The sequence below is a fragment of the Homalodisca vitripennis genome, chromosome 1, assembly GCF_021130785.1.
Source record: "Homalodisca vitripennis isolate AUS2020 chromosome 1, UT_GWSS_2.1, whole genome shotgun sequence".
Taxonomy (NCBI): Eukaryota; Metazoa; Arthropoda; class Insecta; order Hemiptera; family Cicadellidae; genus Homalodisca; species Homalodisca vitripennis.
This window is the reverse complement of record NC_060207.1, coordinates 172,823,704-172,836,378: the sequence shown is the minus strand read 5'-3', so window position 1 is coordinate 172,836,378 and position 12,675 is coordinate 172,823,704. Positions and strand designations below refer to the sequence as shown.

Sequence of the window (12,675 nt, the reverse complement as noted above, 5' to 3'; positions counted from 1 at the left end):
TCTTCAGAGCTTTTAGGATGTTCAGAGCTAATATGAAATGCTATAACTCTTAGTGTTCTACATTTAAATATACAGTCGATTAGAAAAAAGTTAGATTTATAAAATTTATTTGTAAGTAGTATTAATTGTAATGTTAACACACACACACACACACACACACACACACACACACACACACACACACACACACACACACACACACACACACACACACACACACACACACACACACACACACACACACACACACACACACACACACACACACACACACACACACACACACATTTAATAAACATTGGCTGTTTGAACAAGAAATCTCATTTTATGTTCCTTGTGGATTTAGTTTAGCTGCTGTTTACTGTTGGAAAAATCTACTTATCATAGGAGGTGGCAGCATAATATAAGTTAAGAAGCACAAAACTAGAACTATAAGACATACGACTCCATGAGTAATATGTAAGTTTAGAGAATATTTACGTTAGTCTGACTTATCACAACTGAATAAACTTACTCATGCAGAAATAGCTTTTGACGATTTTATGTTATTAGTGACAAACTCTCTTAAGTGCTGTAAATTAAAGGAAATTAAGGTAAACACTGATGAAAGGCCTAATATTAAATGGTATATACATACGAATTACAAGAAATGAAAAAGTTTGTTGTAATATTTTATGATAGATTTAAAAATAGTAAAGAACAAGCGATGAAAGTAATTATAAAAAGGATTTTGCAAATAAAAAGAACTATATAGAAATAGAATATATTACCTTAAAAATAGCAAATAAAGAATATATTAAAAACTCTTATATAATATAACAATAAATGCAAGGCTGATTGGAAAGTTATTAAGAGTGAAACAGGCAGTAGAATAAATTACAGTGACTCAGTAATAAATTCCAGTTCTTTTAATAACTATTTTACTAATTTAGTAAGTGAGTTGGATCTTAAATCCAATATGAGACCACTTCAAAACCGGGCCATAGAGTTGGTAGAAAACTATATATATAATTTTAATGACTGTTATATTCTAACTTGGCAAAGAATTACAACAGTTGATGTATTAAAAGTTGTTGCCAATCTAAGCCTATCATATAGTGAAGACTATTATGGCGTTCCTAATATGCTTGTAAAGAAAATTATCAATGAAATAGCTGGTTCATTGCCATTATTGTTTAATATGATGTAAGACCAAGGTGTATTCCTTCACGCCGGTCACTAAATTAACTTTTGTGTACAAAAGAGGAGACAAATTTAACCCATATAGCTACAGATCGATTTCTTTAGTACCAATTTTTAATAAAATATTTGAGACATGTATAAAATGGCAACTACATTAATTTTTTGTTCATAATAATCTACTTTGTAAGGAACAATTTAGGTTCATATAAAACCGAAGTACAATAAAAGCAGTTGAAAATATTGTAGATGAAATTTTAACGAATTTTGAAAGAGGGGTGTTATTATCTGCAATATTAATTAACTTGATTCCTGCTTAATACCAAACCGATATTTGAACTCGGTACTCTCTCTCTCCACTCTTGGGTCGTCTATGATAACAGGTGAGGTGACAAAGTAACCACTCTGCCATTAGATCCTTGAATAACTTAACAATAAACAGTGTTTTAAAACTGATGGATAGAACCCATAACTGGATATTGGCAAAACAGAAAGTTTTCCATCATTGGTACGACAGTTCACCTATTGTGATTTGCTGAATTTAGACTGCAGTGAACAGCTGAGTGGCAATTGTCTGATATGACGTAATACAATACAACCGTCTATTATGGAATTGAATCTCGACTGTGGTTAGGTTATGTTAGCTTAACCTCAATGTTTAACTTTACTCGTCTTACTAGTAATGTTTTGTTTGTAAATTATAACTAAGGCTTCAGTTTTGATTTATATTAGCGATTTCAATCCAGTTGTGTAAAGTTATATGTTTTACTGTTAATTAGATTATTCTTATATAGTGCTTAAATAGTAGTGATGGTCAGAGCAACATGTTAAAATTTGTGCAACCTATATCTAATAAAATTCTAACTCAACAGTAAAATATATAGTTCATGTAGGTATGATTACTTTTTTGGCAGCACAATGTCAAAAAATACTAAGAGTGAGAATATAATTGATAATACACACGAAAGTGATATAAATGACGCTTTTGACTGTATAGCCTTTTCAGAAGAACATTTTACAACAAGTGGCTTCAATGATGGGTTTGAAAGAGGTAAACAAATTGGTAACTTTGAAGGATATCATTTAGGTTACCACAGAGGAGCAGAACTTGGGGCTGAAATAGGCTTTTACAAGGGATTTATAGAAGCATTGTTGAAAACTGCTGGAAATGAAGTTCTCTCACATCATTGTACTGTTATAGAAAAACTTGCATCATTAATAGGAACCTTTCCTTCATGTAATGATGAAAAGACAGATATAATAACATTAAGAAATCAGATAAGGTCTACATATAAAAGATTGTGTTCTTTATTAAAAATATCTTCTGATCTTCCTGGGAATTCACATCTGGAATTCTAAGTATATTTTAAAAGCATATTCCATTGATTTGTAATGTATAAGGCTGATTGTTCTAACAATATGACAATGCAAAAGACAAGTTTTGAAATTAAGAATTTTATATGTAGTTTAAAGAAACTATTGCCATTAGCTAATTCTCATATGGTGCATTTTATCACACAAAACTTGTTTGAACGCCTTATACCAAAACACCTGCAAGAAGAAATAATGTCTTTAAGCATTAATGAGACTAATGATCTTGTGTTAGGTAGTTTTTCTAAAATTAACCCTCAAAATGAACGAGCACCACAACTATGTGATTTTCTTATTCAAACTCACAAGCTATCATTAAGTGAAAGTGATCTGTGTCTTTCTTTTGAAAGTTTATGCACTTATTTGGGATCAAGAGGTTTTGGTGAATGCAGTTCTTGTATAATTAAAAATCTAATGTCTGTAAAAAAAAGCCATGAAGTAGAAATGATGAGTGGCATTATTGATGCGTTAGCTAGGACTGAAAAATGTACTCATGTAGTTGATATTGGTGGTGGTAAAGGATATCTGAGTTCTGTCCTCGCTTTAAAACACCATTTAAAAGTATTAAGCATTGATTCTTCATTTATTACATCCAAAAGTGCTATAAAACAAATTCCTAAAGTTGAGGTAAGTAGTTTTGACATTTATTAGCCTACATATATTTGAATAATGCTTAGTCCATACAAATTACTTACTGCTCTATTTTTTTTTAAATTCACAACAAATTAAAAGTAATTATTGTGAACTTAAGGGCCGGAGTCTCAAAATATGAGTATCGCGTTATTAACCTGTTGCTACTATTCTCCTGAACAAAACAATATAAGGTTTCAATGGGTGTAAATGACAAATAACAAAGTTGTAGAACATTAAATATGGAACTACTTTCCATGCATGGAGTATTATTTCGGTAATTATCATATTAACCGCCGGGGCGGAAAAATACGAGTTTTGCGTTCTTAACTTATTGGAATCGTCCTATATAAAAAAAAGTATAAGGTTTGATGGGGTGGAAATGAGAAATAACGAAGTTCTAGAAAATAAAAAATTAAATAACTTTCCAGTAATATCTCCATGTTCTACATCCACGTCTAGCGTCACGTGACCTTTTGTGGCCAATGATTGAACCTCGTGATGACGTCATCGGTTGCGCTGCCATCTTTGCAAACGTAAATGAGAAATTACAGAAATGAGCAGAATTTTGATCAAAATTAATAATGTTTTTCTTAATTTCGAGAAAAAAATTAATTACGAGTGCCTCCGGCCATCAGCGCGGGCTTCGGCAGCACCTTCGGTGCTGCCCCGCGCTGATGTCAATAAAAGAAAAACATCCCTCGAGATAGTACCTATCAGTAAAATATAAAATTCTAGAGGGGCTGATCAAAAATATAAATTGAAATGTAATGCAAAGGCAATTATGTAAAGTTTAAAAACTAAATAAATCATTAAAAACTCAAATATATAGATGGATATTAACAGAGAACACTTACCATTAGTGTGTTGGCGGATATAGCTAAACAGCAGCAACAAAAAAGTGGTCTATCACAACGAAACGACACAGTCTCCCGGTTTAAAAACACCACTCGACCGCACGACGAACAAATACACTCATTTTTAAAAATGCCCTGTTCTATTAAAAAAGAGATAATTTCGTTTCGGTTAAAACGTAAGCTCTTTACGTGCCCTACGAAACACTCCGACACACACAATTCACTAGGGTTGGTTGAACTAGTGGATGGTTGATTCATCATTGTAAACTCACTCACTCAATCCGACCTACTGAACACGATATCTTGTGTAGAACTGACCTATGCCCCGGACAACTCAGATAACAGGTATGCTATCAGGCTGCTATCAGTCCCGGCCGCAGATAATATTCAAGTAAACAGATTATCCAGACACAGCACACAAACTGAACTTTAAAACATTAGAAACTTTACCACTTATCAATATACCCCCTAAAATCATGTTATTTGTCATTTGCACCCCATAGTACTATATATATTTTTTGTTCAGGAGGGTGAGCAGAATACGTTGGTAACGTCAAATTCGTGATTTGCCGCCCCGGCGTTTAATCTTACTGGTACCATTATTTCATTGTTCTATGGGTGTCACATGGTCTTGTTATGATCGTAAATCAACCTCCTGTTGGTTGCTGCTGACTTCAGCAGTTAAGCCAATTTTGTATATGTAAAATAACAATAATGTTGAAATCAGAAGAGAACAAATGATGTATTGTTAATTTAGATCTCCTGATTATACATATTCATGTTGCCTAGACTCAACTGCCTCCGGCCAACACTTAACCATAATTTCCAGCTGCAGGAGAATAAGCAGCCACCACCACAATCGAATCAATGATATTTATGGCTATCGTAAAATAATAATAATGCTGAAATCAGGGGACTTTGACTTTTTGTTCATTTAGACCTTATAAGAATAAATGTTCGTATCAGCCTGACACAAGTGCCTCCGTCCATCTGCACTGATGGCAACATACAAAAAAATCCCTCGAGGTAGTAACTTTCAGTAAAAAAATCAAATTCTAAATGGTCTGATTACGAAGGCCTCTGGCCATTACTGTTTTGTAGGAAACAACTGGAAAAAACAAACATATATTGTAAATTCACTTAACCATAACTTCCTACTATCTTGCTTGGAAGAAAAGTGTAGTTCCACTCTTAATGTTCTAAAATAATTTTTCATTTTCATTACCCTAAAACCTTATGTTGTTTTTTGAGTAAGACGATATCAATAGGTTAATAACATGAATCTCGTCTCGGGTGTGGATAAACTAAATTTAAAAATAATGCATATAAATTGAATAGAACTTTAAACAAACCAATAAATAGTGTGAAAAACAAACATAAGTTTAATATGAAGCGAAACTAACGTAACCCTAACTTCGTATGTAAGTACTATGTATTTATATACCACATGGTAACTTCCTATCAGATGAAAATAGCTTTTCTTGATGTATAAATAACACACGATTAGACAACAAACTTATACTCTAACTCTAAAAAATACGATTACCAATTAAAAAGGAATAAATTAATATCTTGATAATTTTTAATTGCTCATTTAATTCACAATAAAATACATAAATTACTTTCAAAATTATTTGACTACATTAGAGTTAACGCACCACGATTAAGTAATAGAAGCCATTGAAGGGTACTGCATGGAACAGTTCATGGTGCCTATATTTGAATTTTAGCTGTAAAAGTACTATATTTAGAATAATTGTCACATAACAATATACATATTATAAGCAAACTTTCTATTTGGTAAATTGAAAAAAAAAGAATATCTTGTCTGAGATATTTATCATAAAAACCAAATCTCATTTTATTAATATAGATTGATAATACGTCTTGGAATCTGTAAAAATGCTTCTTTAATTCCAGAAATTGTGGACAAGTCTTCATAAAAAAGCGTCTAAAATTGAAAATACCACTAATGGTTCAATTAACACCCAAAGTTCAAATGAGGAGCCCCAGCAGAAGTCTGCAGACCTGTGTAAGGTAGCAACAATGTATATAACAGAAGAAACAAACGTCGTGAAATTAATTGAGGACGAGTTCCAAGAAGAGGTTGGTGGTATCGCCTTGGTCGGACTCCATACTTGCGGTAACCTAGCGGCTTCATCACTTAGGATGTTCGCCAATAATCCTGTACACATGAAGTGTCTGGTGAATGTAGGATGTTGCTACCACCTGATTGTAGAAGAGTTTGATACCAACCCTCCCTGGCTCGAGGTCCAATCTGCAGCAAGTGGAATAGGTTTTCCCATGAGTACTTATCTGAGAGATGAGGGCTTTGTCTTGGGCCGCAACGCTAGAATGTTGGCTGCTCAACCACCGGACAGGATCTCACACGAGGGAACGGTAGGATTTACAATCTCAGTGATCAATGTATTTTTAGTAGTTATTGCAGTACAGGAACATGTATAGTGTTATTGTCTAAATTTGCAAACTAAACCATTTTTATAACATTCTTGTATTAATTGAAAGAGGAGATTTAAATGTTTGGTTTTCGGTATGTTCACAATCTCGTATTTGAATAAACATACTAGCCTAAATAAAAATAAAATAAGAACAGATTTTTTTCTGAAGTCATGCTTAGCCTAGTGTTAAAACAACATGATCTTTGTAGAACTGGATCATTAATGCAAACAAGTAAAAGAGGTTTTTACTTTGTACTGCTGCAAACTATTTGTTTCTAGTGTGAATAATGTTTGTTTTATAACATTTCTTGTGAATACTTACAAACAAAATATCCGCCCAAGTGCCATCTATATCTAATTGTCAATTTCTTTGTTTGCTCAGTTACAGACAGAAGCTTTGTTTTACCGAGCTCTTCTTGAAGTATATCTAGAGAAGAAGTTGTGCCCTCCAAACGGTCTACCTCACTTTAGAGTTGGAAAGATAGCAAAAAAATGTTCGAGTTTTCAGGAATATGTCACTAAAAGTGTTCAACGATTGGGACTCAACATCCAAGTGAGTATTATTTCACAGTAAATTTATTGAATTAGTATAAAGTAAATGTGGGTCATAGTAACAGTTATCTGTCTCATCAGGTGGATGATGGTGAACTTCAGGAGCTGTACGATAGCCACTCTGAGAATAGGAAGCAGTTACATGTTTTCTTCCTGTTGCGACTGTGTGTGGCTCCGGCTATTGAAGCTGCCATCATGCTGGACAGGCTACTTTACCTGAGAGAGCAGGTAGACCAGGTTACATAATATATTCTTGCTGTGGCTGTGTGTGGCTCCAGCTATTGAGGCTGCCATCGTGCTGGACAGGCAGCTTTACCTGAGAGAGCAGGTTATATACAGGGTGTCAATTAAGTCTGGAACCTCTTTTTTAATTTTTGAACCATAATAGAAAGAAATACCAAAGTTCACACATGCTTACTGGTGATAGTAACGTACACATCTGCCCAATTACCGACCGGATAATCCCTTTGGGGGACGGTCCACAAGGAGTCAGACAAAATTCTTAAATAGCAGCATAGGTCAAGTTTGGTATCAAATTAAAGGTCTTAGTTAGCAGAGTGCAATGCTGCAAATTGGACTTCAAAAGGTGGATTCATTCAGTAGTTATAGCTATTTGAATTTTAAAACAATTTAAAAATGTAAATTATTAAGTATTACATGTAAACACCAATTTTTAAGTACCTGTGATCAAAGTAAGTGTTCAAAATGTTCCCCTCCCATCATCTGACAATGTAGTAATCGAAGCCAGGAATCAATAATTATTACCAATAACACAACTACTGTTAGAATGTGAAAGTGGCAGATTGAGTCAAACACAGCATCCACAGAAACTTAACGTTTGGGCAGGTATTATAGGAAATCAAATTATGGGCCCATTATTTATCAATGATAATTTAAATGGTGACTCGTATCTAGCAATACTCCAAAATGAGATAATTCCTGCACTACAAGCTGCTCTTGGTCGACAATTTCAAAGAATTTATTTCCAACAAGATGGCGCGCCACCACACTTTGCTCTCCTTGTTAGAGAATACTTGGATACAATATTCCTTCACAGATGGGTTGGAAGACGTGGTGCAGTATAGTGGCCTGCTCGGTCCCCTGATTTATCTCCGCTGGATTTTTTTCTTTGGGGATACCTCAAAGATAAAGTTTATCGTACTAAGCCTCGAGATTTGGCGCACCTAAGAAATCTCATAGTCCAAGAAGTTCAAGATATTCCTCGTGACTACCTTCAAAATGCAGTGGATGGCTTTTACAACCGCCTAGGACATTGCCAGACGATGGTAGGGGAACATTTTGAACACTTACTTTGATCACAGGTACTTAAAAATTGGTGTTTACATGTAATACTTAAAATTTACATTGTTCAATTGTTTTAAAATTCAAATAGATATAACTACTGAATGAATCCACCTTTTGAAGTCCGGTTTGCGGCATTGTACTCTGCTAAGTAAGACCTTTAATTTGATACCAAACTTGACCTACGCTGCTATTTAAGAATTTTGTCTGACTCCTTGTGGACCGTCCCCTAAAGGGATTATCTGGTCGGTAATTGGGCAGATATGTGCGTTACTATCACCAGTAAGCACGTGTGAACTTTGGTATTTTTTTATATTGTGGTTTAAAAATTTTAAAAGAGGTTCCAGACTTAATTGACACCCTGTATATTCTTCCTGCTGTGGCTGTGTGTGGTCCTGGCTATTGAGACTGCCATCATGCAGGACAGGCTACTTTACCTGAGAGAGCAGGCTATATATATTCTTCCTGCTGCTGCTATGTGTGGCCCTGCCTATTGAGGCTGCCATTGTGCTGGACAGGTTACTTTACCTAAGAGAGAGCAGGTTATATATATTCTTGCTGTGGCTGTGTGTGGCTCCAGCTATTGAGACCGCCATTGTGTGGACAGGCTACTTTACCTGAGAGAGCAGGTTATATATATTCTTCCTGCTATGGCAGTGTATGGATCCGGCTATTGAGGCTGCCATCATGCTGGACAGGCTACTTTACATGAGAGAGCAGGTTATATATATTCTTCCTACTACGGCAGTGTGTGGCTCCGGCTATTGAGGCTGCCATCATGCTGGGCAGGCTACTTTACCTGAGAGAGCAGGTTATGTATATTCTTCCTAGTACGGCAGTGTGTGGCTCCGCCTATTGAGGCTGCCATCATGCTGGACTGGCTACTTTACCTGAGAGAGCAGATAGGCCTGGTTATATATATATTCTTCCTGCTGCTGCTGTGTGTGGGCCTGGCTATTTACTTAAGTGCGGATAAATAAAACATATATACTGATATAAGCTTTTCTGGTTTTCAAACTTTAAATGACCTATATAACAACAAAGCAGATAGTACTGCCATTTAAATTCCAAGTCGGTGATGACGCAAAGCAAGATGGCAGTCGACTTGTAAGCAAGAACAACCTTGTACAGTAGTACTGGTCATACAAGCACAGGAGACAGCTGACGTGGTAAATAGTCCGCACTGAGTTTAGTGTGTGGCCATTACTACCACTGGCCGTTTGATCCCAAAGAGTTATAAGATGCTATAACCAGTCAGTTGATATTAAGTTGGGTAGTGAATTGAAAATAGCTGCCTGTGCAACAGATGTTTCAGTACTCCTCTGTTTTAAAGTAAACATAAATACTCTCATAAGATTAACATTGAAACTTTGGAAACCATTGGGGAAAGACAAATATATTTTAAATGTACAAAAGGCATGTTTACAGTGTAAGGGCTTTCACTTGATACAAAATAACATGTATATGAGATAATAGATTTTGATATCTAACATAGCCATACAAAAATCCATAAATTGTTTAAATAATATAGATATTGTTAAAGTTCTCTTTATCCAATTGGATTTGAATTATTTAAGATAATTAATTAAGAAAGGTATAGTTGTGCCAAATTTAAAGAAAATCAATTATATCATAGAAAATGTAAATACACAGAGAATTTAGAAAATCATTTAAAATTTATTCTAGAATCTGTAATTGATACACATTTTACCCTCCTGGTCTTAAATGTTGCTATAAGAATTGTCACAAAACATCACCTCCCCAAGTCATATATAGAATATAAAAATATATCTTTCAATTGTTATTGTTTCAGGGTATACAAGATGCCTATTTGACTCAGTTGTTTGATCCGGTTGTCTCCCCTCGCTGTTATGCCATCGTCGCTTTTAACAAAATATCAAGTACTGCCAGTCAAACAGTACAGTGATAAATTTCACTTGATTTTGTTGCTTACCACAAATTTTGGATTGTAAATAACAGTTTTTCCTCAAGATTGAACTTCTTAAGTTAAACTTTAATGTGAGCATTAAAATGCAGGTTTGTTTAAATATTAAAAAGAATTAAAATATATATTTTATTTATATACATGATTTGTTTACACTTTATATTTGCAATTCCTTTATTCCTTTCGAGAAATCACTCCTATTAATATGTGAATTGTTAAAAATAATGAAAGTGGCAAATTATGTTAAAATGAAACATTTTTGAAATGATGCAAGTGGTAACTCCAGTACAGTAAATCAAAGTCTCAGCGTGTACTATTTTTATCAAAATTTCCAAACACCAACACATAAAAAATATGAATAAAATATTTGTATTCTCTGATGAGGTGAAACCAAATATTTTTTAGTTACAGAACATAGTTTTGCAAACAAAACAGTGTTTTTTCATAATGTTGATACAAACATATACAGTTCAGGGAGGGAGAACTGTAATAGTAGTATTGTAAATCAATAAAATGTAACTTTGGTTGTGACCTCAGTTTTGACATTGCTGGAGTGAATGTTAGCTTGATCTCTCAGAAGGCTCACTTGTCGTTGATCTTTACAGATCACCTAATAGCCAGACATGATCTGAAATGCTCCGTAACTATCTTCTTCACAATTTCCAATACTTTGCAATATTAATATTTTAAACAAAATGACAAATGGATTCAACAATTCAGAGATATGCTCAAATGCCTTAACCTTGGGTGGTTTTTGGATTCGCCAGTGCATGTCCACGTGCCCAATAGCTCAGTGTCAACTCTGAACACAGCTATATCTGATCACTGTGGTCCTAGAATAATTGGTGGAACAAGAAAATCCCATTTAAAAATTTGAGTAACCTCAAAATATTTACCATTGAATTTGAATCTTGGGGGAGAAAACAATGGTTTTCTGGATATCTTGATTTTGGTATACTGAATGTTAGAATCTTTCAATAACAGTTTTATATTCCCATTTAAATATTTGCTGGACAATCAGAAAATAACTGAATTTAAATATCAGAAGAATGAATAATGGGAGTATAACACCCGATATTCACAGATAAGTTAGAATTCTATAGTGAAATAAGAGATATTCAAGTAACAATGCATGGCTTTTTACAATAAAATATAAAAGAATGTACACAAAAGTTACACATGTTAATAAAGCATATCATATTTACAAATTGCGAAAAAATTGAAAAGACTGGCATGGAACATAATAAACAATTCTTCAAAGAAAATGTCAATAATACCATTCAACTGGACACAAATAAAATAACTAACCAACAAGAAATAGCAAAATTAAAAATAATTTTGCATTTGTAATCAGTCCTAATGCCAATACTTTTCCTTTATAACTTAAAACTCTCGTTTTCACTGATGTCATCAGCAGTTCCCATGTGCGTGAGCAAAGTGGCACAAAAAGCTATTAACTACCAGCCTATTTCAATCTTACCTGTTTTTAGTAAAATGTTTGAAAAACTTTTTTAATAGACTCCTTCTTTGTTTGGAAAAATACAGGATTCTGGACAACCAGAAGTTTTGCATCAGACCGGAAAGATAAGCTATTGGTGCAATCATTTATCTTGTAAATTTAATTGTAGAGGGATTTGAAACATATGAACAGACACAACTTCTTTTTGGACCTCTCAAAAGCCTTTGATTGCACAAATAATGATTTATTGCTGCACAAGCTGCAGTGATGTGGTATATGAGGGGTGCTGCCTTAGTAGTTCCACTCTCACTTTAGCGACAGGAGTTAGTGTATGGATCTATAATATGTGTTTTACTGTATTCCCGGTTTATCTGGATCACTTACTGTCCCAATTAATATGGATAAAAGAGGCTGTACTGTACTTAAAGCGCTTTATTGTTTCTGGAATAAACCAGAAGTTTATTTTAGTGAGTGAATATGATGTCTGTGTTCACATGTGTGGAAGTTGAGTGAGTACCTATAATAGAACACTTATTTATGAGGGATGTCCAGAAAGTATCAGACGTTTTGAAATAAAAAATTAACAAGTTTTACTATTTACATTTTGTAGATAAACTCTTAGGCTGTTTTTTACATAATCACCATTTAAACTGAGACATTTATCATAACGTGGTACAAGGTTTTCCAATACTCTCTATGTAGGAATCTGCCATCTGTGAGTTCAACCACAGGATTACACCGGCTTAAAAGTTCAGTGTGAGTGTAGAATCATAACCATGTCTTCTTTGTTGGAAACAGACAGTAGTCATTCTGAGTCCAATCTTCCCAGGCTGGGCTGCGGATGATTGAAAACCTCCCAAACAAGAGCCCTTGGGTACAATGGCTGTGTGTGGATGAGTGTTTTTGTGGAGAAACCAAACT

At 34.3% G+C, this 12,675-nt stretch overlaps 1 protein-coding gene across 3 annotated transcripts; it reads left to right on the top strand.

Annotated features, from left to right (window-relative positions):
- Positions 1 to 1,642: 1,642 nt before the first annotated feature.
- LOC124352743 (probable methyltransferase-like protein 25) lies at positions 1,643 to 10,440 on the top strand. 3 transcript variants are annotated; one of them, XM_046802391.1, is made up of 5 exons: positions 1,643 to 2,230; positions 5,958 to 6,437; positions 6,879 to 7,049; positions 7,130 to 7,276; positions 10,164 to 10,440. In XM_046802391.1, exons 1-5 carry the CDS (start codon positions 2,213 to 2,215, stop codon positions 10,275 to 10,277), a joined length of 930 nt encoding a protein of 309 aa, XP_046658347.1. In that variant the 5' UTR covers positions 1,643 to 2,212; the 3' UTR covers positions 10,278 to 10,440. The 3 variants fall into 3 exon arrangements, with proteins under 3 accessions (XP_046658347.1, XP_046658345.1, XP_046658346.1); XM_046802389.1 differs by lacking the exon at positions 1,643 to 2,230 and adding an exon at positions 2,542 to 3,177; XM_046802390.1 differs by lacking the exons at positions 1,643 to 2,230; positions 7,130 to 7,276 and adding an exon at positions 2,542 to 3,177.
- The last annotated feature ends 2,235 nt before the right edge of the window (positions 10,441 to 12,675 follow it).